Genomic DNA, 27,043 nt, shown 5'->3' on the forward strand with positions numbered 1-27,043 from the left:
ACGAGTGTGGGAGTTACCTAAGTTACCAATCGTTTACGGGTGTCCTAACATCAACGTTTGCCCCAATATAAGTAGATACATTGTGCACACAGGGTAAAAAGATTATGGTCGCAAATGAATGATTTATTTAGTTCTTCATATCGAACAAGTTTAGCTGCCTGGAATAAAATATCGACATCATTGTTCTCTAAATTTTACAATATTTGCAATTTCTTCAATATGTGACGAGTAGTAGAGAAATCAATATTAATAAGCTACCATTCTAATGTGTATTAGAATGAACGGTTTATTCGTAGTTTTTTTCTTCCATTGCCTCAAAATCTACTAAAATCCGTCCCATCTCTTAGGTTTATGAAACCAAACCAAAAAATACCATTTTAAACCTTTTTTTACTTTTAACTCAATTATTCACAATATTGAATTGTTCACTAAGTGTAGTAGTTCACCAAGTGTAGTAACATCAGTTGTCTAAAAAATAACGCAGATCTGCTCGATCGAAAAAATCGATTTTTTAATGCCAAATATCTAGTTTTTAAATGCACCATTAAATTTTTAGATTCCGGTTTTTTTTTATATTTTTGAGACATTTCCCCTTTGGTAGTAATTTGTATGCCATAAAATTTGTTAATCTGTTATGTAAATTACCGGGCAATAATTACGCGATATTTCTATAAGTTGATGTGATGATTTTTCCTGTTTTCTTCGTCATCTGCAGGTGTAGTGATTCGTTTATATATCTATAGGTAATATGGAAATAATAAAACAAATATATTGGTATCTAGTGACTCGAAAGCAGTTCTGATGATTACATGAATATAATAAAATAACAGGCTTATAAATGTGAAGGTATAGATTTTCTAAATTTCTTGTTTGCAAGCGATATTTTCGTTAATATGTTCTTTAAAGTTTTCAAACTTGTATATCTGCAACAAAAATCGGAAGAAATATTATTTATACCATTTTATTTTTATTGTTTTCTGTAAGCAAATATAGACCCTGAAGTAATAGAATAAGAAGCACATTTTGGAACATATAATCGTTTTAAAGAGCGGTTGCCAAATATTTTTAAGTGATTTTTTTTTATTTCATTGAGCGTTAAACAACATACGTATAATTTATTCACCTAATACATATGTATATATCTTTGGCAACTGAAAGTTTTCAAAATGTAATATTTTTAATTTTTTTCAGTGTGTGAGTCAATATTTTCAAGAAGAAAGTAGGTTTTGCGCTAAAATCAGTTATGTCAAAAAACGCAATTTTTAAGCTTTAAATATGGAATGGTAACTTGAGAGCATATTGTATTTTTCTTAATCCGAAAAAAATTATACATATGCATGCATGCTGTGTTTGGAAAAATTATATTTGAAGTAGCGCAGTTTTTGTAAACACACTGTAAAACTGAAATGTGGCGCAAAGTAATTCAAAAACCATTCAGTATGTATATGTCTGAAAGACAGTGTTTATTTTCAAAATTTGTATGTATTGTACATTTGTTCAATTAGCATGGACTTTTGTGAGTGTGTTTTTCAGTTTTTGTTTTTTATGTTATTTTTTAATTAAGCGAAATAACAGAAAAATGCAGCATCGTAAGAAAGTAAGTACATATTTTACTTTAATAAAAATAATAGTCCGTGTTTGAACAAACGCAAAATGCCAATAAAGTCTTATTTTGGTTGGGCTGCAAGTTATTTCAGTATACTGAATTAACTCTATAGAAGGTTTTGTTTATTTAAACATTATTTGGGACCTATATTGAATGGAAATTATTAATAATTATACTTGATGGAAGTACTATTGTTGCATAAACTTGAACGTTAGTAAACGAAGCGCTTTTGAGATCAAGGGGATTTAAATTTGTATCAATAAATATTTTTTTAATTAGTTTTAAATTTTTTATATAAATTTCACAGTATGTCGCTTATACTGTAGTCATCTTTTGAATGTCGGTTGTGAATCAATTTTATACATGGGTATTATTAATTAATAGATAGAAAATATTTTCCAAATTTTAACACTGTACTGACTGTATTTGGACAATGCTGGATTTTCGATCATATTTCTACAATCAAGAAACTCCCCGTTATCTGAGCTATTTTAAAATTTGTCAATGTTCTGCATTTTTGAAGAATTAAATAAAATTAATGTACCCATTTGGAGAAAACTGTACAATATTAAAAATGTGTTTTTATTCCAAAGAGTATAGAAAAAGTAAATGTCTGTCTGCATGGCTGAAAAATTGTTTATAGCAACTCATGCAAAAAACTATTTAAAATAAAATAAGTAGAGTTCCTGAGGCAAATAAACTATCAGGAAAAATATTAGTCTTTCCTGTTCATTTTTATTGCTTTATTCTTATTACTATGTATTTTTGTTCATATTTCCTTACAAATACATAATGATGTCTCCCTCTTCTTCAATACACATAAACAGTTAAATAAGAAGCAACTATTGGAAGAAAATATATACTACAAATTGATAATAAATTTAAATTACATTTTAACATTTTGTTCGACAATCGTACGAGTCAGAATAACGGCAACCAGCAAAACATTCAAGTTTAAATCAAGTTATCTCTTAACCTTCAAAATTGTCAAATCACAAAAATCGCGGGAACCGCTAGTTACTTTGTAGGAGTAATTTGAGTTTTTCAATATTACAGTTAACTACAAAGGTTTGTTATTTTGTGTGCGAGCGTCTTTTACAATGGCGTCTCCTAGTAAGAGGCGCAAATTAAACATTTCCATGAATGTTGGAAGTCCAATAGCAACGAGTACGCCCCAAGTAAGTTTGCGAAATGTCTTGGCGGAAAGACAACTTTCGTCTATATTCTCCGATAACGTGAGAAATTTAGCTGTGAGCTCTCCACCCATACCCCGCATGTTCCAGAATCCAGGAAGTTCCACACCCGAAGCACCTGAATCGGTTATAAGCAGTTTTTCAAACTTTACCATTGATGGAGATGATGGTAAGAACATTTCCTTGTTGAAATTCATCCAGACGCATTTTAGATTTAGACTTTAAAGCGTTTAATATAAAGCAGATAATCATATAGAAAAAGATTACAAGTTCAGGGCTCTGTTTAGCAGCATGCACCAAACTCTGCTTTTCTTCCTTATCTGAGCTGTTAGTAATTTATTAGATCTTTTGAAATATGTAGTTTGACCTATTTTTACTATTAAGGTCAAACTTTCAGCACTCTTACATGTTTAACTCATTTGCTAGCAAATACAAAAATGTTGTCCTGTATACAGGGTGATTCAAAATTGGCGTCATTCCTCTGGAGGTGTTGTCTGGCGGTGTTTTAGGAGTACAGAAAAAATAGTAAAAAAAATAAATTGTTGGTCTGTAATATGTACTATTATGTCCGTACTTAGTTTGTACACGAAGAAGATATCTATGTACGTACACCTAAATAATTAAAGATTACCCAAGTACGTACAATTCTTTGGAAAATATACCGTAAAACTTGCAGGCCTGACGTCAATTTTTGGTCCCCTGCCTTTTTCAAGGATCAACTTTGTGATGAATGTCGAGTTCTTTATGTTTAAACTTTTTCAACTACTATTTTGCCAATTTTGGCATGCTACATTTTTGCAAATCAGTCTTCGAGAAATAATATTTTTCAACTTAAAATAAAAGTAGTTGATTCAAGGGCATATCTCTATATATATGTCCAATAATGGACGAAAAACGGCTAGAAGAAGAAGAAAGTAATCTCAAGCACATGCAGAACGAATTTCGAGTCTAATAGCTTTCATCAGCTGCGCTTAGTCAGAAAATAACTTGACCTAAAACCTGTTCTTATAGATTATAGTTAATACTTGAACAAAATAAATAGAGTATTAGATTCAGGTTTAAAATAGTCAAATTTGGAACCTTCTTGATAGAGAAACGGTTCCCGAATGTACGTAAGGCTGTTTAGCGCCGGTCGCTCACGCAGCCGCCCAAAAAGAACACGCAACACGCGGAAATAGCGTCGGATTCGTACATGAGTCTGCCTGACAAGACTGAAAAACCCTTTCTTTCTAATAATAGTCTGCCTCAAGCTTTTTGGCTGTGACCGCAATAATTGTCGGTCTTTTTCGTACGGCTTTCATCAAATTTTTACAATTCACGGAAATACTTATTAATTAAATGTAAAATTTAATATGTCGGAAAAATATTAAAATAATTACTTTGATTCCTTAGCGAGTGATTTCTTTTTCAATAAATGATACATGTTCTATTTGGGTGTGTGTTGTTCTCGGGTCTCAAAAATACCTACCTACCTACAATACTGTGATGGAGAACAACCATCAATTGTGATTTTTTTTTCATATTTTTACGACCATCGTCTATATCTTCTATATTCTTATTCTTTCTCCTATTTGCTTCTTAATTTGACTGCAGGTAACCTGATCATGAAAATAACACACTTTAAAGCTCACAGTTAACGCCAATGACTGTAGAATTGAGGCAAATTAATAAAGTAACTGAAGAAAATAATTAGCACGTCTCGAAATCTGTCCCGATTTACACCAAAAACTTTTCACGTCTACAATCAAGCCTAAAGTATCGTTCTTCAACTAAATAATTACTTTTTTCCAGAAGAGGAATGTGCTAACTATAAAGAGTTTTTACGTAAATGTCGTAAGATTCAACGTAAAGGGTTCACCTGGAAGTTGTACGAGCCCTCAAGTGATGATGAAGGATCCCTCTATTACCAACTTGCCTATGAGCCGATAATATTTTCAGTAATGTTTTTTTAATTTTGGGTTTTAGCCATCGTTTGAAACAAAAAATGTTTCTAGCGAATGCTATGGAAATTTGATAACTTTCAAATATTTTGATGTTTTCAGGATCTAGCATGTAATTTTGTACAGTTTTGCAAAATGGATAGAACTGCATTTGGAATTTTCGCCCTATTCAGATTTTACTTCGATTGTTCAGGATTTCAGGGATTTGACCTGGAAAAACATTTCAAATTTAAACTTCCGCTCGAAATGGATTATTTGTGTCAAATCCTCAAAAATGAGAAGCTCGTGAATTCTTTTCTTGTAAGTTGAATCTAAGTTGATTTTCAATAATGACTAATCTATGTGTCTGTTGCAGAAAAGCACGAAATTTCTGTTTATTGATAAGTCACTATTGGCGCAAGTTCTTCGATACAGCATCGTACAATTTCTAGACAAATTCGTGCTTGAAGCTCATAAAGAGGGGATTTTAGATGGGGATGTGTTTCGCTCATTTTTATCACTTTTAAAACATATTTGTGAAAATTCCACCTACAAATCGTTGCTAGTTACAGCATATATATTTGGTAAGCTTTTTAGCAGTCTTTTGGTAAAAAGTTGCGGGATAAATTAGTTGTTTAAAAAAATAGCGACTTACGCTTTAAATTGACTCGCAAGAACACATCTTCCTTAAGTCCTACGACTTAAATAATTAAATTGGTCAAGCTTTTCATAGTCATAAATAGTCATAAATTCATAGCGCAATATTTAAACATGTTATATATTTATTTTCAGCTGCAAAAATTCTTACAATCCTTTGTAAAATAAATGTAGAACTTTTGAAAATGGGAGTGAATCTTCAAAATAGGCAACTAATTAATAAATACATTAGGTTATTATATTTCACCTGTAGAAAAATTTGGTAAGTGTATCTTAGTTAATCGCCTAAAATCTAACTATACTTTCGTCAAACTCTCGAAAGAGTTCAACTGGAAAATATGTTTGAATTTTAGTGGTTTCGGAGCAACTTTGTCCACTTCGACGACAGCATTGACTAGAGAATTGTGGATCTGGGTTCAATTGTGTCCACAAGTATTTGTCGGTGATTTCGAATGCGCTCGTGTATTACATCATTTGATTACGAATCAAGTAAGTAGATTTAGCTTTTCTTTAGATTCTGCCCTATGACTGCTTTTCGCGCTCTTTTATTAATCAACTTTCGATATTTTAGATCGCAATAGTTCGATTAGAGGCAATAAAGGTATGCTTGAAAATGATTGAAAATGAAAAAATCAGGTCTTATTTGAAGAGTGATGCAATGCAAAAGTTAACCCTTATAGTTGTGGATCGTCTTCAGGATATTAATGACGAGATTCGATTCAAAGCTTTGGATATGTTAGCCCTTATTTCTAGAGAGTGAGTATGTTGAAAAATTAAATTTACCACCAACAAATAGATCTGCTTTTCTGATTTTGATTTTAACTTGATCTGCTCATTCTCATAGAGCGCCCAAATTTCTTCAAACTAAGACTGTGTTGGATAATCTAGTAGAATATATGCACAGTAAAGATTTTACAGTTGCGTCCGGAGCTGCTAAATGTGTAATATTCTCCTATAAAAATGACTCGAATGAAGTTTTATTAATGCAGCTAAGCGAAGTATCTCAAACTTTTGTAAGTTAGTTGGCAATTTTGAACACACCTTCATCTCTAAATAAATTTGCTTGAATTTAGAATCCCAAATTAGCGTCGGCGTTAGTTGAGTCTTGTATCAGTCATACCAATGCTTTACAAAATTGGAGTCTAATCGTGCAGATCCTATTGAGCAGTGAAAAGGCAAACAACCAAATTCTTTATGGTTTAAGTGATCTGCTTTATGAAGCAGTTTATATAACGCTTAGAGGAAAGCCCACTAAAGTACGACCATTATCCAATCAAGGTAAGAAAACATGATAAATAATTTTTGAAATACATTGATATACAGAATGTTATTTACTTTTAAATTGCCCAAAATTCACATGTACTGACAATACTAGTCTTCTGAATATGACACTGGCCTTTTTAACAGTTTTAAATTCAGGGTCATTCAAAATTGGCGTCATTCCTTTTAAGGCCTTAAGTTTTTTCTTTTTTACTTTTTCACTTTTAAAATTGCTGATTTTATCTTTATTAGACTGTTTATCCTTATTTTTTATGTCTTCCTTTATCGAACTCGGGACGTATAAATATATAAACCGAAGTTGATCTTGGAACTTTTTTGAGACGCTTCGCATATTTGTCTACTTATGTGACTTTTACTCTGCCAATCATTGGCTATTGAAAATTTATCTACGTTTTTTTATATTTCCAGTAATAAAAATATGTTAAAATCAACAATGTTTGAATTCTGCCCTTTGTATCTGATAAACATTTTACCAGAAGACCAATTGCAAAGCGCCATTTTTTTCTAAAAAATCGAGCTCTTCTCACCCAAAACGGGCAAAAACGACCAATTTTGCTCACTCTGTACTTTTACAAATGATATACTTACTCTAACATACAAAAAAGTATCTATACTTACTCTTATAAAAAATCGAACTACTTTGAAGCAGTAAATAAACTCCAAGGATATTTGATAGTGTAAAATGTTTATAAGTTCTCTAAACCGAATATGTTTTAGATATGTTAGGGAAACCTAGCGAGAATGCATCAATTGCAGATGCATTATATCCAAATCTGAAAGCACTAGTAGCATTACATGCCACAAATGAGTACATTGTAGCAAACATTTTCAAAGTTCTGGCTGAAATTGACCATACATATTTATCACAACAACACTATGAGGTAATGTATAATTTCGTAGCACTTTCATTCAAATATATCAACGAATTATGCGTCTTATTCATGCCGATATTACAATATGTCACCTATGATAATATTTTATTTATTTATCACACAAGCGAGTTTATTGAACTTCGGATAACTCTCAAGCAATTGAAATTCTTAATGAAAACGAATTTTACCCAAATATTCTGACAATATTTTCATCCTTTACCCAAATATATCGGAAGTCTAGTCTACTTTCAACAGTTCCACGAATTAGTTTGACGGAATTTTTAATTTGATATTTCTTCTTCTATGACTTGAAATATTGGAATTTACTTAAAATTATTTGAAAATACATATTTAAATTTTAGATCTATTTTTCTGGAGGACAGACATTTTGCATTTTAACCCTAATGGGAAATATATATATCTTGGAATGACCTATCGAAATTCCAGTATATTCGAAGTAGGTTGATTCAAAATTTTTTTTTATTAAATGAATATATTTTTTTTAGATACTCTATGGGTTTGTTGCACACGCTCCCATACTTTTCAACCGATGGCATAATACGCAAGTATTGCGTGCTCTGCTAAGCTATCTGAACTACATAAATAAATGTTTTCCAAATTGCTCTAATTGCATAAACGCTATTACCGTTCTAAAAACTGAATATCCGAAACGTTTTATGGATTCCCTTAATAAGCAAAGTGGAGAAATGTTACTTATTGTAAGGAAAACCGCTCTACTTTTCGAAGCATTCGATCTTAATGAGCATATTGCATGGGAAACATTGATCTCAGCTCCGAATATTGACAATGTTGATTCTAAGGTATGCAAATTGTGTTTTCAAGGCTTCACTAGCTCGAATTGGTGCTAATTTAACTCTTTTTATAACAAATACTTCAGTTCGTAGAAGAAATTTGGACAATTTGTCATTGGAGTCTTATGTGGAGGGCGAAGGTTTTGACGGCTGCCCAGCTACCTGTTGTTTGGCAAATGGCTATGGAATTGTTCTCCGATTGTATTAACAGTTTGAAATTGGTTAATCTAGGTTTACAACATAAAGTACGTGGCACTTTTCAAAGAACTTTGGATTTTTGTATTTCCATACAATATGCATAAGAAAATATAGATATTCATGTTTTCTATAGAAATGTAATTTTCAGGCTTTTGAGATAATTTGCGAGACGAGTGTAGGTATGTTTACCGATATTAGATCCCTCAGTAGAAGAACATATTTTAAAACGGACATGCCATCATTAAAAACTTCACCAGTGATTGCTGAATTAATGACATTTTTTCATCTCAATGTGGAACCCAGTAGTTCCGATAATGGTAAACGCTTTATTATTTGTTGTACGTATTTGTTTGTAAATTGTCCCTTTTATGTTTTAGTTAACCACTTCAGAAAGTATATATTTCTTCTTTATAATATGTGTAGTTTAGAGATAATACCTATGGAATGTCTATCCAGCATTTTCCAATATTTCGACAAAGTAAGTGACAGTAAATTATTTCAAAAAGTAGCAAATCGTACGCGTTGATCAAGAAAAAAATGCGTCGTTTTGTTTCGGATATTTCAGTTTTTATTTATTTGTGTGTTTTTAGTATTATGTGTCCTATGGAGAACTCATTGAAGTACTGTTGATAAAAACATCAGAACGGAGTAAAAATTGGCTGTCTCAGCTCGTACTTTATTCCATACTCCTTTTATTTGGTAAGGCGCATAACACTTACGAATTAGCCATTAAGCCTAAAAAGTCTACAGATGAAATCTCGGTAAGTAAAATAATCGAAATAAATTTACACGAACAAAAATCGTGAGCTAGATCTCAGACAGCATATTAATTATTCGGGCATTGTAATTATTTTTGTTCAAATACGTTATATTTTTTGTTTTGATTGTAGAATCTAGTGAGACGGTTTTACAGCGTAAAGCAGATTTGGTGTCCGGAAACTACTGGAAAATTGCTATTGTCTGCTGTGTACTATGCATCAACGACGGGATTATACGATCTCTTAAAATTCGTTACAATTTTCATTTCTCAGCTTTTACCTCCTGAAGAATGTAACAAAATGTAAGAAGAGAAAATCTCGTAATTATATATATTGCGTATTTAGCTTTAGTGGAGCATACGCAACTAATTAATATATTTTTTGCAGTTTGAAAACTTTAAAAACAAAAGTTCCAGTGAAGGATCATAATTTGCCTTCCATTTCGGACTTTGTTAAAGTTCTTGATAAAAGAATTACGCTGGATTCAGCAGGGCAGCAGGAGAAAGGTAAGTGGAATATAATTGGAATAAACCAACCACTGAGTGGAAGGAAACATAAAAAAAAACAATAATTATAGCTAGTGATGGAAAAACACAAGCACCATGAGAGACGTTGTCAGTATCTAGAGCTCCTTCTGAAAATTCAGTCTGACATCATCAATCGTCAGTTCAGATGTTGCAGCCGAAAGCATTTTAGACTAGCTGCTCCCTTATTAGTTAAGTTGAGTCGCTGCTGCTTAACGATAAGTATGCGTGTGATTCCATTAGGATAAAATTTGTTTTGTTGTTAGTTTTGCCAATAATAATTAAATGTTAGTGGAAAAATGAAAAATGCTACTAAAACACAGATCCTTTTGTATAAAACTGGATATAATTTATGAATCAACTATGTGTACAATTTTAAACAATACACATAAATCTTACAGTCTGGCTTATAAACAAAATGTACAAATTAAATAACATTTTACAATAATTTTGTGCAATTTTCATTGTACAGTGGTAATAAAACTTTAAGAAAACTGAGCCACAAATTCTATTTACATAGTCGACTAAATAATAGGTAAAAAAATATAATAAATCTTGTCGCCCTTGCTAAAGCTTTATTAAAAATATATTAGATAACCTAAATTAATGATTTTAAGGAAGCCGAAGATGTCACCAGCATACTGTATAAAACGAATTGAACGTAACATCAACAAGGTCAACAAACAACAAAAATGTTACATAAAATAAATAAGAAAACACCGAGTAAATAGAAAATGTCTGGTAAATGGTTTTGAAATTACGAAATTTTTTCACTGTAAAAATACCATTCACAGAATATCTGGTGTATGTAGTTGGTTAATCAGCAACACATAAAAATTACGCAACAAGACCTTCTTATGATAGCAATATACAGGGTGTCCCGTAAGCACATGGTCAAAAGGGTACTATATATTCTTCTATATTCTTTCAATCAAAAGAAGACGATCTGACCTAACTTTTATTAACAAAAAATGCCTCCTCTGCTATTGATGGTCAAAGCTCTTCAAAAATTGATCTTTTTGAAATATCGGGAAAATGGTACGATGTATTTTAGTGAAACTCGCTGTGAATGTGTTCTTATGTAAGGTTCATAGTTTGACGAAACAATCGCGTTCAGCCGTTTTGGGCAAGTGGTGAATTCTTGAGTGTCGTGAAAACTATGAATGCTACGAGATATTACAAAGAGCACAAAATTGTGATCAAATAATTAAAAAAATGAGTTTTATTTCATCCACCAAATAAAAAGTTCTTGTAGTTTTAGTACCACGACCCTCGAGAATTCTCGCCTTGTCCAAAACGGCTGAACTCGATTGTTTCATCAAAATATGAGTCTTACATAAGAAGAAATTCACAGCGAGTTTCACTAAAATAAATCGAACCATTCTCCCGATATTTCGAAAAAGATCATTTTTTTGAACAACTTTGATCATTAACAGCAGAAGAGCCAGACAGTTTTCGTTAATAAAAGTTAGGTCAGATCGTCTTCTTTTGATGCAAAGAATATCGCAGTATCCTTTTGATCATATGCTTACGGAACACCCTGTATTTAAGTACTTGAACGTAGAGCACTATAGTTTGGTGTCAGATGGAACTTTTAGTCTCGAGTGAATTATTTTAATAGTAAAATGAAATAAACTGAAACTATTTCTTTATTGCCGAAAGAAAGGATTTACAAGGTGAGTTTAAGTGATGGAAATCAATTCAAAATAATTTTGTTCAAAAGTTTTTCTTGTGGAAAGTTTTCTATGTTGCAAATCAACGAGTTCACACAGCATAATGGCTGGCCCACAAGAAAAGAACAAATGGCTTAATTTTCACTAGACATTTTAGGAAATCTCTTCAAATAAGTTATTGAATATCTTACAATTTTTTGCATATCAGCGTTGTAAATAGAAACCCGAAAAAAATATTCAAAATAATTATTAATAAAAAGTACCGTGATAAGCTCATTACAAATGTTATATAATACTTATCACTTTGTTTCACTTGTATTATTCAAAATATTGCACGGCAAGCCATTTGCTCAATATGCGTGCACCCTCGCCAATGCTTTAGATTTAATAAAAATGATCAATGCGAATCACTTAAAATGGAAATATAAATAGCACTATATTTAAAAAGTATTCACATTTAAACTTACAATATGTACAAAAATATGATTACAATGTTTTACGAATCGTGGCCTTATATAATTGACTTTGTACAAATTAATAACTTATTTTATTCTCTACCTTATTTCATAATCTAAGCGCTAAGACATTTTAACAATGTGGCCGCAGGGTTCGGAACTGCTGTCAACATCTGTACAATACCATTCTATTTTATTATAAATAAAACTTCATAAATATCACACAAACATTAAAACCTACACTATCTCACGCGTCATCGTCGCGTTTTGAATATTAATTTAATTAGATATTTTTGTAGTATACAAAAAGAAAAGAGAATTGAAATAACCAAACATGTGTTTCGTAATGTTCAAAGACCGCAGAAACATATTTACCATATGTATATTGGTTACTCATATGACTGAACCACTTTTGGAATTTGGGCTATTTTCCGGACAATCAAAAAGTAATCAATTTTCGAATGATATTTAATCCAACTACAAGGCACAATATCGTCTTCAAAACAAGTGAAGTGACTTGAAAATTGAGATACTAATGCTTATGTGATGATGATGATCATACACAAAATTTCAAACTATTTCTAATATCGATTAAGGAATATATGTCCAGTTAAAGTAATGCACATGAAGCCATGTGTATTATTTAAAGTAGTAGCAATAATAAGAAAACAAAACAAACATATTCAATAGAAAAAAGGTAGAGTAGTTATTACAAAAGAAGAAAAAAAGAAAACAAGAAAAAAAGAAACTCATTATAAATGAGCAATAGGCAGGAAAAACGCAACTTCTGACAAATGAGCAAAATACACCAAACATTGTAAGTAAAAAAAAATGGTTGAAATTAATTGGCGGTCTCATTTGAGGATTTTACATTATTTGTTGGTAAAATATGCTCACTATAATTAAAAGATCAAATCATATACCTGCATATAGAACTTTGTATAAATTTGTGAATTTACTCAATGCGATCTCACTCATTTAAAAATATTGCCAATTCAAATCATGAAAAACTGGACATCACAGTTGCTGACTCAATTCCTTCAAAAAGTCCATTTTATTATATTTGTATTTAATGCTGTTAATATAACACATAGTAAATACCACCAAATAACAAATGATCCTCATGTATAACCGATAAACATTAGTATCTATTCCAAGTACCCACAAATGTGTTAGCTGTGTGAATTGGCCTATTAATTAACTTTTATGAATTGACGCTACTTTATTCGAAATGCAGTGAATAAATATCAACCAAGAATATTTAGAATGACAATAATAAAATGGATAAAATTACAATTGCTGTTTTGTATATGGACAATTTAATTATTAAATTTAATAATAATTTAAAAATGTTTAGTACTAGATACATGGGAAGAGTTAGGAACGTACTAGATAAATAGGCAACAAGAAATGTTTATTTGAGATATAAACATGTTTTTGTTGCCTTAATTACCAGCAATTAATGAATTAATTCAAATTCAATTCCACAATACAATTTCATGACGGGTAATTTGTACAACTATCAAAATATGATCAATAAAAAAAAAACAGTTATTACTTTGTGTCAACTATGGCTTTGAGAAAATATGCCTCAACATATCTTTATTACATCAAGGTTTCAGATAAAGTAGACAATGTTACAGATTAAAAATGGTATATGTAAAATTATAGTTGAATATCTATCATTCAATCAGCTAAGATCATTCAAAAAGTAAAAAGTTTTCCACTAAAAGAATCATGCACAAGTGAATTTTCGAAAAGTGGAAATATTAAAAGCAGACTAAACCGAACAACTCACAACCATATGCGCACGTTGTCATACTCTCACAATGTATGTCTTACCACATAATCTCAAGAACGGGTCCCAAACCCTGCACAGTGATGTTTTAAGAACAATTGCTCTAATTTAGCTCAGGTACATCGCCTGATGGGCAATCGCCACAATTGCCCGTTTCCTTTGCTAACTAAATATGTTTTATTACACAATTATCACCTAACCTCACAGTCTTTATTGAGTGGTAAAGGTGGAGGTGCTTGTTGAAGGGCGTTGGGAAGACCCTCTAAAGGATCCGGTTCCGCCGGTACAGGAGGGGGCTGACCAGGTTGTGACGTTTGATCTTCCATTTTCGCGGAATCTGTTTCCGATGGAGGTTTCATAATATAACCAGAACCTTCACCACACCTAGAAATTTTCAGTTTGATTGGAGTAATTTTAGGAAATGTATTCTCGTCAACTGGAGGCTCTTTTGAGTCCTTAGTCCGTACGTCTTTTTCATTATTAATATCACAACTAGTCCGCACTTTATCAACTCGCCGTTTGGATTTTTCGAATCGAAATATCATCTTGGTTGGTGTTGTTTCAGCTGATATTATTTGCACTTTCGGTCCCGACTTTTTGCGATCTTTCTTTTTGTGTTTGTCGTTTTTGTCACGCTTCTTCCCCATCACCTTCAAGTCTGCCATGATTTGTTTTCGGAATTTCATGCTGTCGCGTTTCAGATCTTCGACAGAAGGTTTCGACATAGTGGCCAGACGCTTCTTGGGCGGCCTCGCACTAGGCTCGTCGCTTTTCTCTTCTGGAACTATACTATTGGTAGCTCCCAGTTTGATTTTCAACTTTGGAGTAGCTTGCGAGTTTCTAGCTGGCCGTCCTCTGGTTTTATGCTTGACGGCGTCGGCAGGGATCGATGCATTACTACCAGCTGAACCACGTCTTCTATGGCTCAGATCGTCAACCATGTCCAATTGTTTCAGCTCCCTTGATAGCCCGCGAGATTTTTTATGGTATTTGCTCTCATGGAGATCATCAGTTCGATAATCTCGATAATCGTCCTTAGTTGGAATACTAGTCATTGATGCGACGGCCTTTGGAATGGTAATTGATGTCCGATTTACTGGGATCACTGCCTGTGGGATTACGCTAAAACTGCACATACTTGATGGATCATCCATGTTCATATCTTGCGTGCAGTACTGTCTGAGAAGCTCTTTTTTGCGCATTCGTCTCAAACTGGAAGTTCCCCCTGTCGATATTCCAATAGGTATATTGCCAACGATGTTGTTTGAAGCATTCGCTGTTATGTTGGCAACATTATCAATCGCAGGTGGTGGTAAAGGCGTAACAGGAAAAGTATAATTAGCAATTGGTCCCTTGATTTTCACCTTAAGCTGGTTTCGGGAATCCGATAACGACACTTTCATATTGCTGTTATTGTTTCTGACGAATTCTGAAACCGACACTGGGAGTTCTTCAACTTTGTTTATGGTTAGTGCTGTCTGCAGTTCTTTTTCAAAGTCTTTATCGAGCTCTTCATGCGCTTGAGCCTCTGCTGCGCCAGAATCGAATGAGTTCAATAAGTTTTGCTCGCTATAGCGAGGTTGATTGAAATCACTGCTCGATCCACTATTGTAAGTCCTCATATCAACTGGTCCCGGTAAGAGCGGAGCAACATCCGGAAATGGAACCGCCGGTTGATTGCCAAGAGCAACAAGGTCAACTTTCAAACGACTGTCTTCGCGTGGACTGGGAGGTTTCAAATCCCGCAAATCAGTAAATCGGTTTTTCGGGCTAGAGAATTTCGGCGACCTCGGAGAAGAAAACGAATCGAACTTTTTCTCATGGATGTCAACAGATTTTCTTCTTTCTCTCATTGACTTCAGATCCGCCATATTCTCGTTACATATGTCGTCATCGAAATCGAGATCATACACTGTTCCTACTAATTTGTTATGTATGGTGTTTGCATTGATGAAATCAAAATCGTTATGATGTGCACCTCGGCCCCGACCTTTACCTCGACCTCTACCTCTCGATGAGATCTGTGACTTGGACAATCCAGATTTGCCTGAACCCCTTCTACTTTCGCCTTTTCCTCTGCCTGATCCACTTTGTCGTTGATACGGCTCCTGCCGGGGGCTTTTTCCTGGACTTTTCGCAGGAGATTTGTTCATCATTTGCAAAGTGACCCGCGCTGACGTTCTGGTTGGTTTACTAGGCGATTTTTTACCTGTGAAAGTTTAAAAGTTATACTATCTTGGCATTATCAATTTAATTTTACATAAATACAATATCCCGAATATATGGATCAAAATTTATTACACATGCGACAGGGCAGTACTTCCTATACAAGTAAGAAATACCTTTGAATCATAATTTTTAGAATGCGACTTTGAAAACGGAAAAGACTAATAACAAACTTGCACATTCAGTGCGGCGTAATTATTTATAATATTAAATCTTAATCTGAATAGTTATAACTTTTCTGTGAAAAACTTTTATGTTTGTTTTATTTACATCTGGCAAAAAATGCATCGTTATGTTTGGTTTCGATTTATGCTTTCCAAGATCATTTTGAACAACAAGAGTTTTATTTTTGAAGAATTTTTGCATGCCAAAGTAGTTTCAGCATTTTCTAATGTATACGACTGATATTCGTAAGCCTAAAAATAGAGTTTTAAGTAGTAACTAGTAATTCCTAAATTCCTAAATTTTCAAATCATGGTAAAAACCCGCTTACTCACTTTGAGGACGCACATTGGAAGTAGATGTCAAATTGCTAATTTTAAATGGAACGCCGTGTATATTACTATAAATTTAACTTCTCCTAGAGATTCTAAACACGTTTTATGTACGAACTTTCATCCCTATCTCAAACGGTTTTGGAAATATTTCCATTTTATTATTACGAGAGAAAACATTTGCCTCTTAAAACCCTCTTCAAGATTACTATTTTGCGTTTACGTAAAGACAAATGAAGAATTTAGTTATATTAGTGTTGCTATTATGAAAAAAAAATTGAACATTCAGAATCATCTAATTATTTACCGTCTTGAATTTTAATCTAAAGTTAATTGGCAATTTTCGGGGAAACACAATGGAAGCAGACGTCGAATTGCTTATTTTAAATAAAACGCCCTGTATTTACTACAAATGTAAGTCCCCAAAGATTATAAACACTTTTTATGTACTTACGAAGTTTTTCCCTATAAAAAACCAAATTAAACAGAATTAAGAGAAATCCAAACATTGAATATGATGACAAAAACACAACACAGCGGAAAAAAATGCAGTTTGCTTTCTATATCGTGATCGTTTACAGGCTGTTTCGTGGTCATGTTCAAATAGGGCGATAATTCAATATTAAGGGCGTTCTTAGATTATTTTAATAAACTAAAACCGATAATTATTGAGTAATTTGATGTTAAAATATTCAAAATAAAAAATGATAATCGCAAATTAAACACCTTTATGATGGGCTTTTAAACAAAATGTAGCGTTAAAAGGCTTTATTTTCCGTTGAATTTTCCTATAATGAAAAACAATTCTGGGAGAAAGTTATTTCATTCAAAAGGTTGTTAGTGTGTACAAAACTACACATTTCTAAGTTGTTTGGGAGAATTACGATATAAAAACATAGAACTTCTTTGCTCATAATTCAGATCGAAAATTTCCGCGGAAAAACTAAAAGAGTATTCTTTAAAATAGCCTTCCCATTCCCGTAAAATATTTGCACGTCGCTATAAAACACTCTGTTTAACTCCTGGAAAAAAGGAACAACATTCTATAATTTTAAATCAAAAGTGTCCATACAAAATGCTAAGAACAAATATTCAGAAACTGAATACTGATTTCTAAAAATACTTTCGATCGAACTATTAAGTTTTGAGGACACTACCGGCACTTAATTTGACCAATAAATTGACTCATTTGAGGCAAGATATATTAAATCAGACTAAGCCTCCGGCTATCCAATGTTTCTTGATTTAATTGCTTCTTTGATAATTCTTGCCTTTATAATTACAATCTAATTAGAGCAAGGCGTTTCGGTGCAAAAATGGCTAAGTTAGATTCAAAAATAAAAGAAAGCAAATTATTACTTTTGTGCTCTATGATATAGTAAATGTTTGCAGAAAATTTCCGTTTATAAGCGACATCAGTTTTACAGCAACAATCAAATTACTTGTCTGAAATGTTCAACATACCTGCACTTTTAACGGTTGTATTTGGAGATGGTAAAGTAGCAGATACCGGCGGGACATCACTGCTGGCTAATGAAGATGGTACCACTTCTTCTATCGACGCTTTACTACTTGGAGCGGGAATATCTGCGATTGGTTCAGGCTTGGATGGTTCCATGGCTTGTTCATCAGCTGGTCCAACGGAAGTAGGAATGTTAACCATGGCTGCAGTGAATGCCATATTATGCTCAGATGACGTGAAAGCTGCAGAATATGGAATCGAATCTTCCACAGGTTTGGTAAGAGCTGTGCATGATGGCGTGGGGAATGGTGCTCCAAATGCAGGAGGAAATACACCAGTAGATCCTGTAGGTGTAAATGATATCTGCGGGTTGACTTTTGGTGGTGGAAATAAACTGACTGGCACAATAGAAGGATCCGGAAAACTACCAAAGTTATCCAAATGATTCTGTGGATATGGCAGTTGGCAATGTATGAATGAACCCATTTCCGATGAAGAATGATTGCCAATTCTCGCATTTGGTTGCACTTTGGACTCGTCTTCCTCTCTTTTCGAACTTGAGCTGGAGCTTTCACTGGAACTAGAAGATCTCCGACTGGGCATAACTGCGCTATCAGCCCATTTGGCTTGTGGATGAATATCGGGGTAAGGTGATGGACTGGGCATGCAGTCTATCGACATTGGTGTTTGTAATATTCTTGGATCTGGTAACGGTGACTCTTTTATCGGAGTTTGTTGTGGTGCAACTAATGGATTAGAGGTTAAAGGCTCCTGAATCTCTTCCAATAGTTGAGATGCTTGATGCATGTTACCTTGATGTAGAAATTGCGGATCGTTCATATACGAATTAGAGTGCAGATAAGAATAATTTCCATTAGGTGGCACCCATCGTTCATTACCTAAAGCAGCATTTGGTTCAAGAGTTTCTTGATTTGCCGTAGGATAAACAGTCTTCAAGCAATCTGTAGAATTGGGTGGAAGTGAATTTGGAAGGGAAAAGTGTGGTGGCTGACCAATATGATTCGATTGCATGTTGTCAATTTCTTTTGGAATTTGATTGCAGAAATTGTTCGTATTCATAATAGCAAGGTCTCGATTAACCGTTTCTGGTATCACCACTGCAGAAATGGTATTATCAGGAACCACCTGTTCCATGTGTTCTCCTTTATCGCTTTCTACATCATTGCTAGTTCCTCCATCATCAGTATCTCCTCCAGTCGACTTTTTAGTTAATCCCATTCGAAGTTTCTCTACCAAATTTAATGTTTCTCTTGCACTGTCTTCTTTGGTATCTTCTCCAATAGATGAATTATTAAAGGCGAATGGAATGGGTCCTTTCAACATATCTTCCTTAGTTAGTTCAAAACTATCATCGAAATTCACAAAATCTAATAAATCTGGTTCTTTCGTCTGTGAAGGCGGAGAAAACATTGGCTTAGCTTCGAGCGCTTCGAGTGATTTAGTCGCATTAGTAGTTTCTCGATCATAATCATTAAGCTCTGTCCTGTTAACATCCAAACTATACGAAGGAATTACGCATTGTGCTCTCGATTCAATCTGTGTATCATAGTCCTTCAATTTTTGTGATTGTAAATGATCTTCAACAATTTTATCTGCTGTACAGATCTCGTCACGAATATTTGTATCTTTATGTGAAGATAATCCAAGTTCGTTAATATTTTCTTTTGTGTCACCAGACATGCATTTTTCAAGAATTTTGGACTTCGAGGGAGATTTTCTGTTTATAGAGAACTTGTCTGATACTTGTGAGTCTTCAATGTGTTCCTTCAGCTCTTTATTTGGCGACTTCATTAAATGCTCCACTTTATTGAAGTCGTGATGTGGCTCTACAGACTTTTCCAATACCTTGTCTCTTCTGCTGTTCTTCACTTTAACATCTGCCCGAAGATTTTGATGTTCTTCCACTGTTTTCAGCGGTTGTTCTTTGACGATAGTTGATCCAAGAGCTTTCTTATTTGGTGTTCCAAATAGTCGGTCAAGTGTGGATATTGACTTTGCGTACCCGTCCTTTTCTTTATCAGCTTTTCGCTCCCTAATTTCCCGTTCCAAATCAATCTCGTTGTGACTTAACTCGGAAAAGTTTTCCTTTAGCTTCTTGTCCGCCTTATTGAGCGGAGGGAATAGCTTGACATCGGTTTTGGAAATTTCTTCAACTTTTGAATATGTACTACTAAGGCTTGATTTTGTCTTGCGATTGTCTTTAGGTTGCTCTCTTTCCATACTGACACGCTGGTCATCAAACAGATCTCTTGTCCGAGCATTAACTTCTCCGACTCGATCACTGGAGGATTGTGAACAGCGGGTAGATCGGTTTCGTTGAGCTCGTCCTCGCCCTCGACGTGCCGATTCCTCTCTTTTAACAGGCGGCGCAGCTTTATCGGAACTGGGTTTTCTGTTCCGTGTTGAATTGTCTGCATTCTGTGATTTGGCGGTTTTTGGCTGCGACGCAGATGACATTTTTGGTGGTGAAGGTGACGGTTTTCTAACGAAAGAGTTTGGTTTCTTTCTAACTGGAGACGGCTGTCTAGCCGAGACAGGAGATGTTTTTCTGGCTGCAGTAGGGGAGGGTTTTCTAGATGCAGTGACTGGGGGTTTCTTAATTGGCGCAGGGGACGGTTTTCTCTCCGCAACCGAGGAGGGTTTCCATGCCGTTGACGGGGATGACGCTTTTGGCGGCGTTGAGGAAACTTTGCGAGGCGTTGAAGGTGCACTGGAATCGCTCGAGTCGGAAGAGGAAGATGAGGACGCCGTTGGACGGGGTCCCTTGTCAAGAAAGGGCCAGTCCTTGGCGTGAATACTTCGCTTAGCCGTTTCTCGAGGCGAAATCACCGAAGATACGCCCTCCGACTGCGATTGAGAAGTAGTCTGTTTCTCCGGCTGTGGTTCACATTCGCTGTCTGAACTGGAAGTAGTATCTGAATCCGACGAACTACTCGAAGAAGATGATGAACTGCTCGACGAGTTGGCAGACTGCATTGATGCCTTTCTCTTCGCTTCATGAACTTTAGTTGGTGGTTTAGGTATTTCCGCTTCTTTCTTGTTATTTTCCGGTTTTGGTTTGGCTTCAACATCCTTTTTCGCCTTTGCGTTTGTCTCATGTGCATCTTTTCTTACGCTTTCCGACAGCGGATTTATATCAGAAGATACAACGGGAACCGTTTTTCCCATTCCACTTTTGATGTGCTCCGCTGCCTTCTTAGCCGCTTGCCTCTGTGGAACAAATGCCAATAGATCTTGACTGTCAACTTCTCTATTAGATTGATCTGGAGTGGTTTGCTTGTGCTCCTTCTTTTTATCTTTTTCCTTAGGTTCGTTTTCTAGTTTGTCCCTCGGTATCTCCCTGGGGGATTTACCTTTCGACTTTACCCTCACCTCTTTCCTCTCTTTGTCATCTGATCTTAGCGGACTGGGATCCTCCAACTGATTGAGCATCGTATGCAATTCTTTAGAGCGATTTGTCAGTTTCAGATTTTCCGAGGCTTTCTTCGCTGCTTGCCTTTGTGGCACTATGAGATCTGACTGAACATAATCCGTCCTTTTCGTTAATTTTTCATCTAGCTTCGGTTTTTTCTTCAACTGTTCCGAACTAGACTTATTGTTGGAGGTTCTGGAACTACCAGGTTTATTGGCAAACTCTTTCACAGCCGCTTTAGTTCTGAGTGTGCTCTGCGGATCATTTGTTGTGTTTGAGGATTTGTCATCATTTTTCATTGACACATCAGAACTTTCACTATCTGAGTATATTGACGACATATTCTTTTGACTGTCACATTTACGAGTAGGTTTTATTGGTAATAATTCGTCGCTTTCACTCCCGGTATCACCAAGCTCGCTAGCTATCTGTCCCAAACGGGAACGTGTCGATTTTTCTGTGCTCACTGGATGTGATTCATCTTCACTACTACTGTCAATTTTACTTCTCGATATAACTCGTTTTTTCCTTGGATTTTGTTTTTTAGGCAAAGCTGTTTTTCTTTTATGTGATCGTTTATCATCTTCGGAACTACTTCTACGCTGACCTTCTTTAGCATTCTTAGGTTTTTCATCGCTGCTTTCAGCGCTTGATAAACTGCTACCATATAAGCTGGCACTTCTCCTTTTGGAAGACCCATTTAAATAGACTTTTTTATAAGGATTTAAATCACGTAAAAGTCCATTTGCATCTGATTTTTGTTCATCCCCTGAGTGTAAAGGCGACTTAACTCCAGCTATTCTAGCTAAATTCACTTCGAAATCTAAAGTATGATCTTCAGCTTCATTATGAGAGTATAAGCGGTCATAAATGGAAGGGCCATGATTCGCCTCCATCACAGCCTGAGTAACAGTGTTTGGTAAAGTATCTGCGGAATTCTGCAATAATGTGGCTTGCATATAAAACGTTTGTTCTCTCAATCGGAAAAAGGTGCGCCTTAATTTTTCTCTTCTACTCACCATGTAGCACAAATTTCGAACCCGTTCTAAGTCCTGGCGAAGTTGAACAAACATTTTCATCTTTTCCAGGTCTGCTTGTTCTCTTTTATGGGATAAGACATCGACGTCCTCAGATTTCGGCGGTAAAAGCGGTTTATTACTGCCGGCTTTCCTCTTCAACTTCCAGTAATTATAGATGGACACCAATCCTTCGTGGTCTACTTCGATATGCACATTAATATCTTTTACTGTCACATGTTTGAAAAATTCGGCCTCTATTTCTTGCAACCTTGCAGCCCTAGCTTGATTCTTTTCTTCGTTTGTCATGTCTTTCCGTTTCTTCCTTTTTGAATCATCGTCTTCAGATCCTGAGCACACACTTTTTTCACTTTTCTTACTAGATTTACTGTGTTTTTCGCAGTACGATCTAAGCTTGACTCCGTCATCAGCGTTTTCGTCTTCAATGATAGCACGCATTTCTAGTCCATGTTTAAAAGCGCACGTTACATGATACGCAGTCTTGCACGTTTTCACTGAACACTGAATGCACGCACCTCTTCGTTCGCGGCAAAGTACGCATATTAGCGCCCATCGGCTGGAAGGAATACTTGAGATCTTTGTGATGGGTTCCATTTTTTCTACACAACCAATACTGACTTCAGGTATCCAAAGTGCACAAGATACGTGAGCCCATTTATATCCCGTGCGGGTTGATTTCATCGCTCCCCCTTTATTCGGACACAACATGCAATCGGGCCTTTTGCCAATATAGCAAGTACAGCACAGCCATTGACCTTCAGGTATTTTCGTAATTCCATAGCACGCCTGGTGTACACAAATATTGCAACTGTCACAAAATACCATTTCATTTCCATCTTCGGAATCGGGCGATCTACAGACATCGCATATAACGTTTTCGTCATATTCAATTCCTAGACCTTCCTCGTTTCTCAAAATGGATTGTATTTTGTCCCAACAACACAGTTCAAGTCTCTCAATAACTCTTTCCAGCTGATCTTCCGATATTGAGTTTAAACCACATGAAGCTCGTTCCGCATTCAATATGCGGAGCCAAGACACATCAAATTCATCCAAGTCATAAGAACAAGCGGCTTCTGCTTGAGCTGGAGCGTTTGAAAAGGCGTGACTCTCCCCGTCAAAATTGTCGTCCTTGGTTATTCGAATGTATTTGTTCTTGGGCCTGCAACATAAAATTGTGTAAATTAATGTTTCGCATTTTATTTTAGCTGGTGTGGATGCTATTCGCAATTTGTTCAAAACGTATTTTGGTTTTAGATAGTAGTTTAATTGTTGCAGATATTATGTTATTTAGTAGTAGTAGTTGACTTGACCCCTCCTAGTACAAGTAAAAAATTGACAATTTATTAGATTTGTTTTACAGTAATTATTATCTTGCCGGGTTCATTAATAATTAGTATTGTTAAAAATAATTGAAGGGTCTATTTTTTGCTTGCATCTGCTTGATGTTGCTAAATTAAAAACCAATAAACTGTACCGATTAAAAAATGCTTACAGTTTAAAATCTTTTTGGATCTTGTAGGGTCTAGTCCTGGTCACACAAACAGATGGTTCTGGTAGTGAATCAGGATTAACCGGTACTTGAACTCCTCGCTCCCACTCTTGCTTCCACTGGTCTATAATTATCCAGTATTCATCTTGAGCCAGAGGTTCAGAATCTGGCAATTTCATGGCACTGAGAGAACAAAAAAATATTAGCTACAAGACATTGAAATAAAGCACATAGCTATTTACAACATACAAAAGAAAATTGTTTTGACGTTTCGCTTAGCCATTTTAGGCGTAAAATTAGATATATAATTATTTTCCAAAACAGCAAATTAAGAAAATTAAACTGAGGTTTACCATTAATAAAAATTGAATTCTGAAGTGAAAATTTTAAATCCCTTAGAATAATGGAGAATGTGAATAAAGAACGCATAATGATAATATAATATAGACAAACCGCAGACCAAACGAGCTGAAACGTCATACCTACTGTGCATTTATGTTTGCTTTCACCATAAGACCGTCAATAACATCAAAAAACCATATTTAAAACTACCTTTACACTTATCATTTATTACCAGTAATATCTGCATTTTAAACATTTACTTTAGTAGATCTGCTATTTGGTCAAATAGTAGATTCAACTGGTTCTTAATAAATAGTGTATTACAAGTAAATCTCTGTTTTCTGCTTACCTAATCAGATCTTTACGAAAGAGTTCAGCCGGAGCCTCAGTCGTAGTTCGATTGTATATAGTTTTGAGGTCACTAGCACGGGGTTGCCAAGATCCTTGGGATGCTTGTGCTGCGGCCAGGGAGGCCGCCTCCTCTTCCTCGGTCGCCGTCCGCTGGAGAAAGAGGAATTTAACATACCTTCAACATTACTTAAAGAAAAACAGTTGGTTAATTGTAAACAATTATCCAAAATGATATATATTCAAACGCGCTGCAACCGTTTACTTGATGATATTACCATCTTCTTTTAACATTGTTGCATATTTTGTTTGCCATTAAAATTCAATTTTAGATACTTTTTCAATATGTAGCTAAAAAATAGCTTAAGACTTCCGGATCAAATTCTTGTGATAGAATGTAAGCAAGAAAAGTCGATATACCAGATATTCAAACATTAATAAATTGAAATTGTATGAATGGGAAAAATTATAAAAAAATTGATTTTCCTAAGTTAAACAAGTTAAACTATTTGGAAAATTGACCTACTTTGCGCCTTTTAACAGGGACAGAGCCATCCTCAGATCGATTAGGCCTCTTTGCTCTCTGTGACATCTCACTTCAATAGGACAAAGAATGTTTCGCCTATGAGACCTGGAAATGAAAATAAGAAATATTTAATAACTACAAATTAAAACTAAACTAAACAGCTAGTAAAAACTAATTTCGGAAATAATAAGATCACATTATTGTCCGAGCGCTCTTTAATTGTATTATTATCATCCAAGTAATGAAAATTCGATAACAAGTAAATAAATTAGTCACTACTTATGTAAAAGGTAGGAGTAAATGCAAGCTAACCTTGAAAGACCATCGATAGATTTTGAAATAATAAATGATAAGTAGCAGTATCAGTGCTCCAAATTCAAGCCATTTTTTCAAACTTCAACATACTTTATAATTTAAAATGAAGATCAACACATCGTTATACACGTATATCTCTTCAATAGAGCATGAGGACGACTTGCACCTGAATTAAACCTGAACAGCAGTTAAAAGGGTCATGTTCATTAGTGAAACTTGACCAAAAGGGCGCAGATTAAAAGTGCAAAAGCATTTTCGCCTTTAACAAATACTGAATGCAGATCAATCAAGCCTTTATGGATGTGCACAATTTATTCGAGGTCATGGCTTGATGTTCTTAAGATCGGTGCATATCAAAGCAGGTGTTTAGGGTAACAGCAAATAATGAGCGACATATTTGTGAATTAGAACCACATATCAAACGTTGCTAGCACGTATACAATGGCACACAAGTATCACATCACATCAATAGAAGTGGAAATACATTGCATTGATATGTAATGTAACAACTAATTGAATTGTGAATGCTGCATTTACGTTAATCTGGACGCACATCCAAAATGGTTTTATTAGTCTCTGCATTCATTCACATTCTGAATGTGAGCGAAAATAAAAATCATACTTTATAGTCAAATACTATACTTACTACATAGTTTTAAAATACTGAAGTGTACGGGATTACCATGTATCAACTTTCTACAAAATTGAAAACGTACTTCTTTAGTCACTAATCTGAAATCTGACCAAAATATACCTTAGTTTATCAAAGGTTCATATTAATTGTGGCAAACCATTACAGACAGCTTTTTTAGAACCACTGAATGCTGCAATAATTAAAAACACAAAATTTCTTGCATACGCTATATGCACAATGTAAAAGTGGTGTTTCTAATGGGTTTCCATATTTCCCACAAAGCCGTTATGCCTCTGAACACTAGCAGAATCCAAATTTACAATGTTTTGGAGGCAAAATATAAATAAAATAGGTAAATAACTGCAAAAAGTAGATTGTCAAATAGCAGAGGTGGCTCCCATGTCCGAATTGTAAACATATACGTTTTGATGATATTTAGTCATACACTCACTGTTTCAAAACGACCCGAACAAATCCTCACTAAAAATAAATCGTTCTTTACCATTTGCTTCGGTTTTCTCATCATTTTATGGTGATTTTCCAACTATTTTAATTAAATCGCCTCCATTAGACTCCATTTGTAAGCCTAACAATTTGACATTGTAGGGGGCAGCACCATTGTTCATTGACTGCTGTCTACGCTTCTACGACATCGCAACTCTATTCTTCTCTTTTTAGCACGGGTATTTGCCCGTACATCTTGCGCCGATCGATAATAAATAATGCTAATACCACAAGAAGTTTGCATCTAATGCACAATTTGACTAACTATACTAGTGAAAAAACAATTCCTAATTGCTGTAGAACGAATTATTATTTATAATTGTCAGAATTTCAATTAACGGAGAATCTATTCATCTCACTCTTACTTCTGCCTAGACGAGTTTTGCTCATTGGCGTGTTGGCGACCATTTAACAATATTATAGGAATCTGTAAATTTTCCTGGTGAAAAATAAAAATTAAATTAAATCAAACATTTTTATAATT

At 34.7% G+C, this 27,043-nt stretch overlaps 2 protein-coding genes across 7 annotated transcripts; one reads left to right on the forward strand and one right to left on the reverse strand.

The window, feature by feature from the left end:
• Positions 1–2,428: 2,428 nt before the first annotated feature.
• LOC109533091 lies at positions 2,429–10,268 on the forward strand. Of its 2 annotated transcripts, none has more exons than XM_019898322.2 (19): positions 2,429–2,784; positions 2,890–2,968; positions 4,591–4,736; positions 4,842–5,039; positions 5,095–5,302; positions 5,511–5,637; positions 5,729–5,864; positions 5,947–6,131; positions 6,220–6,388; positions 6,449–6,653; positions 7,374–7,537; positions 8,035–8,349; positions 8,427–8,585; positions 8,687–8,855; positions 8,916–9,016; positions 9,129–9,299; positions 9,429–9,598; positions 9,684–9,802; positions 9,874–10,268. In XM_019898322.2, the coding sequence occupies exons 1-19, from the start codon at positions 2,707–2,709 to the stop codon at positions 9,900–9,902; spliced, it is 2,928 nt and encodes a 975-aa protein (XP_019753881.2). In that variant the 5' UTR covers positions 2,429–2,706; the 3' UTR covers positions 9,903–10,268. The 2 variants fall into 2 exon arrangements, with proteins under 2 accessions (XP_019753881.2, XP_048523847.1); XM_048667890.1 differs by having other exon boundaries at positions 2,700–2,784; positions 2,855–2,968.
• Positions 10,147–26,665, reverse strand: LOC109533084 (PHD finger protein rhinoceros). 5 transcript variants are annotated; one of them, XM_019898306.2, is made up of 7 exons: positions 26,507–26,665; positions 26,068–26,160; positions 25,107–25,211; positions 24,582–24,733; positions 23,894–24,073; positions 17,931–23,560; positions 10,147–15,955 (listed from the first exon to the last, which is right to left on the reverse strand). In XM_019898306.2, the coding sequence occupies exons 3-7, from the start codon at positions 25,170–25,172 to the stop codon at positions 13,938–13,940; spliced, it is 8,046 nt and encodes a 2,681-aa protein (XP_019753865.2). In that variant the 5' UTR covers positions 25,173–25,211; positions 26,068–26,160; positions 26,507–26,665; the 3' UTR covers positions 10,147–13,937. The 5 variants fall into 5 exon arrangements, with proteins under 5 accessions (XP_019753865.2, XP_048523845.1, XP_019753866.2 ...); XM_048667888.1 differs by having other exon boundaries at positions 26,068–26,117; positions 26,176–26,665; XM_019898307.2 differs by having other exon boundaries at positions 26,068–26,117; positions 26,558–26,664.
• Positions 26,666–27,043: the final 378 nt, after the last annotated feature.

This window comes from Dendroctonus ponderosae, unplaced genomic scaffold (genome assembly GCF_020466585.1).
Source record: "Dendroctonus ponderosae isolate FM_Combo_2020 unplaced genomic scaffold, Dpon_F_20191213v2 Dpon_F_20191213_60, whole genome shotgun sequence".
In the NCBI taxonomy this organism is placed as follows: Eukaryota; Metazoa; Arthropoda; class Insecta; order Coleoptera; family Curculionidae; genus Dendroctonus; species Dendroctonus ponderosae.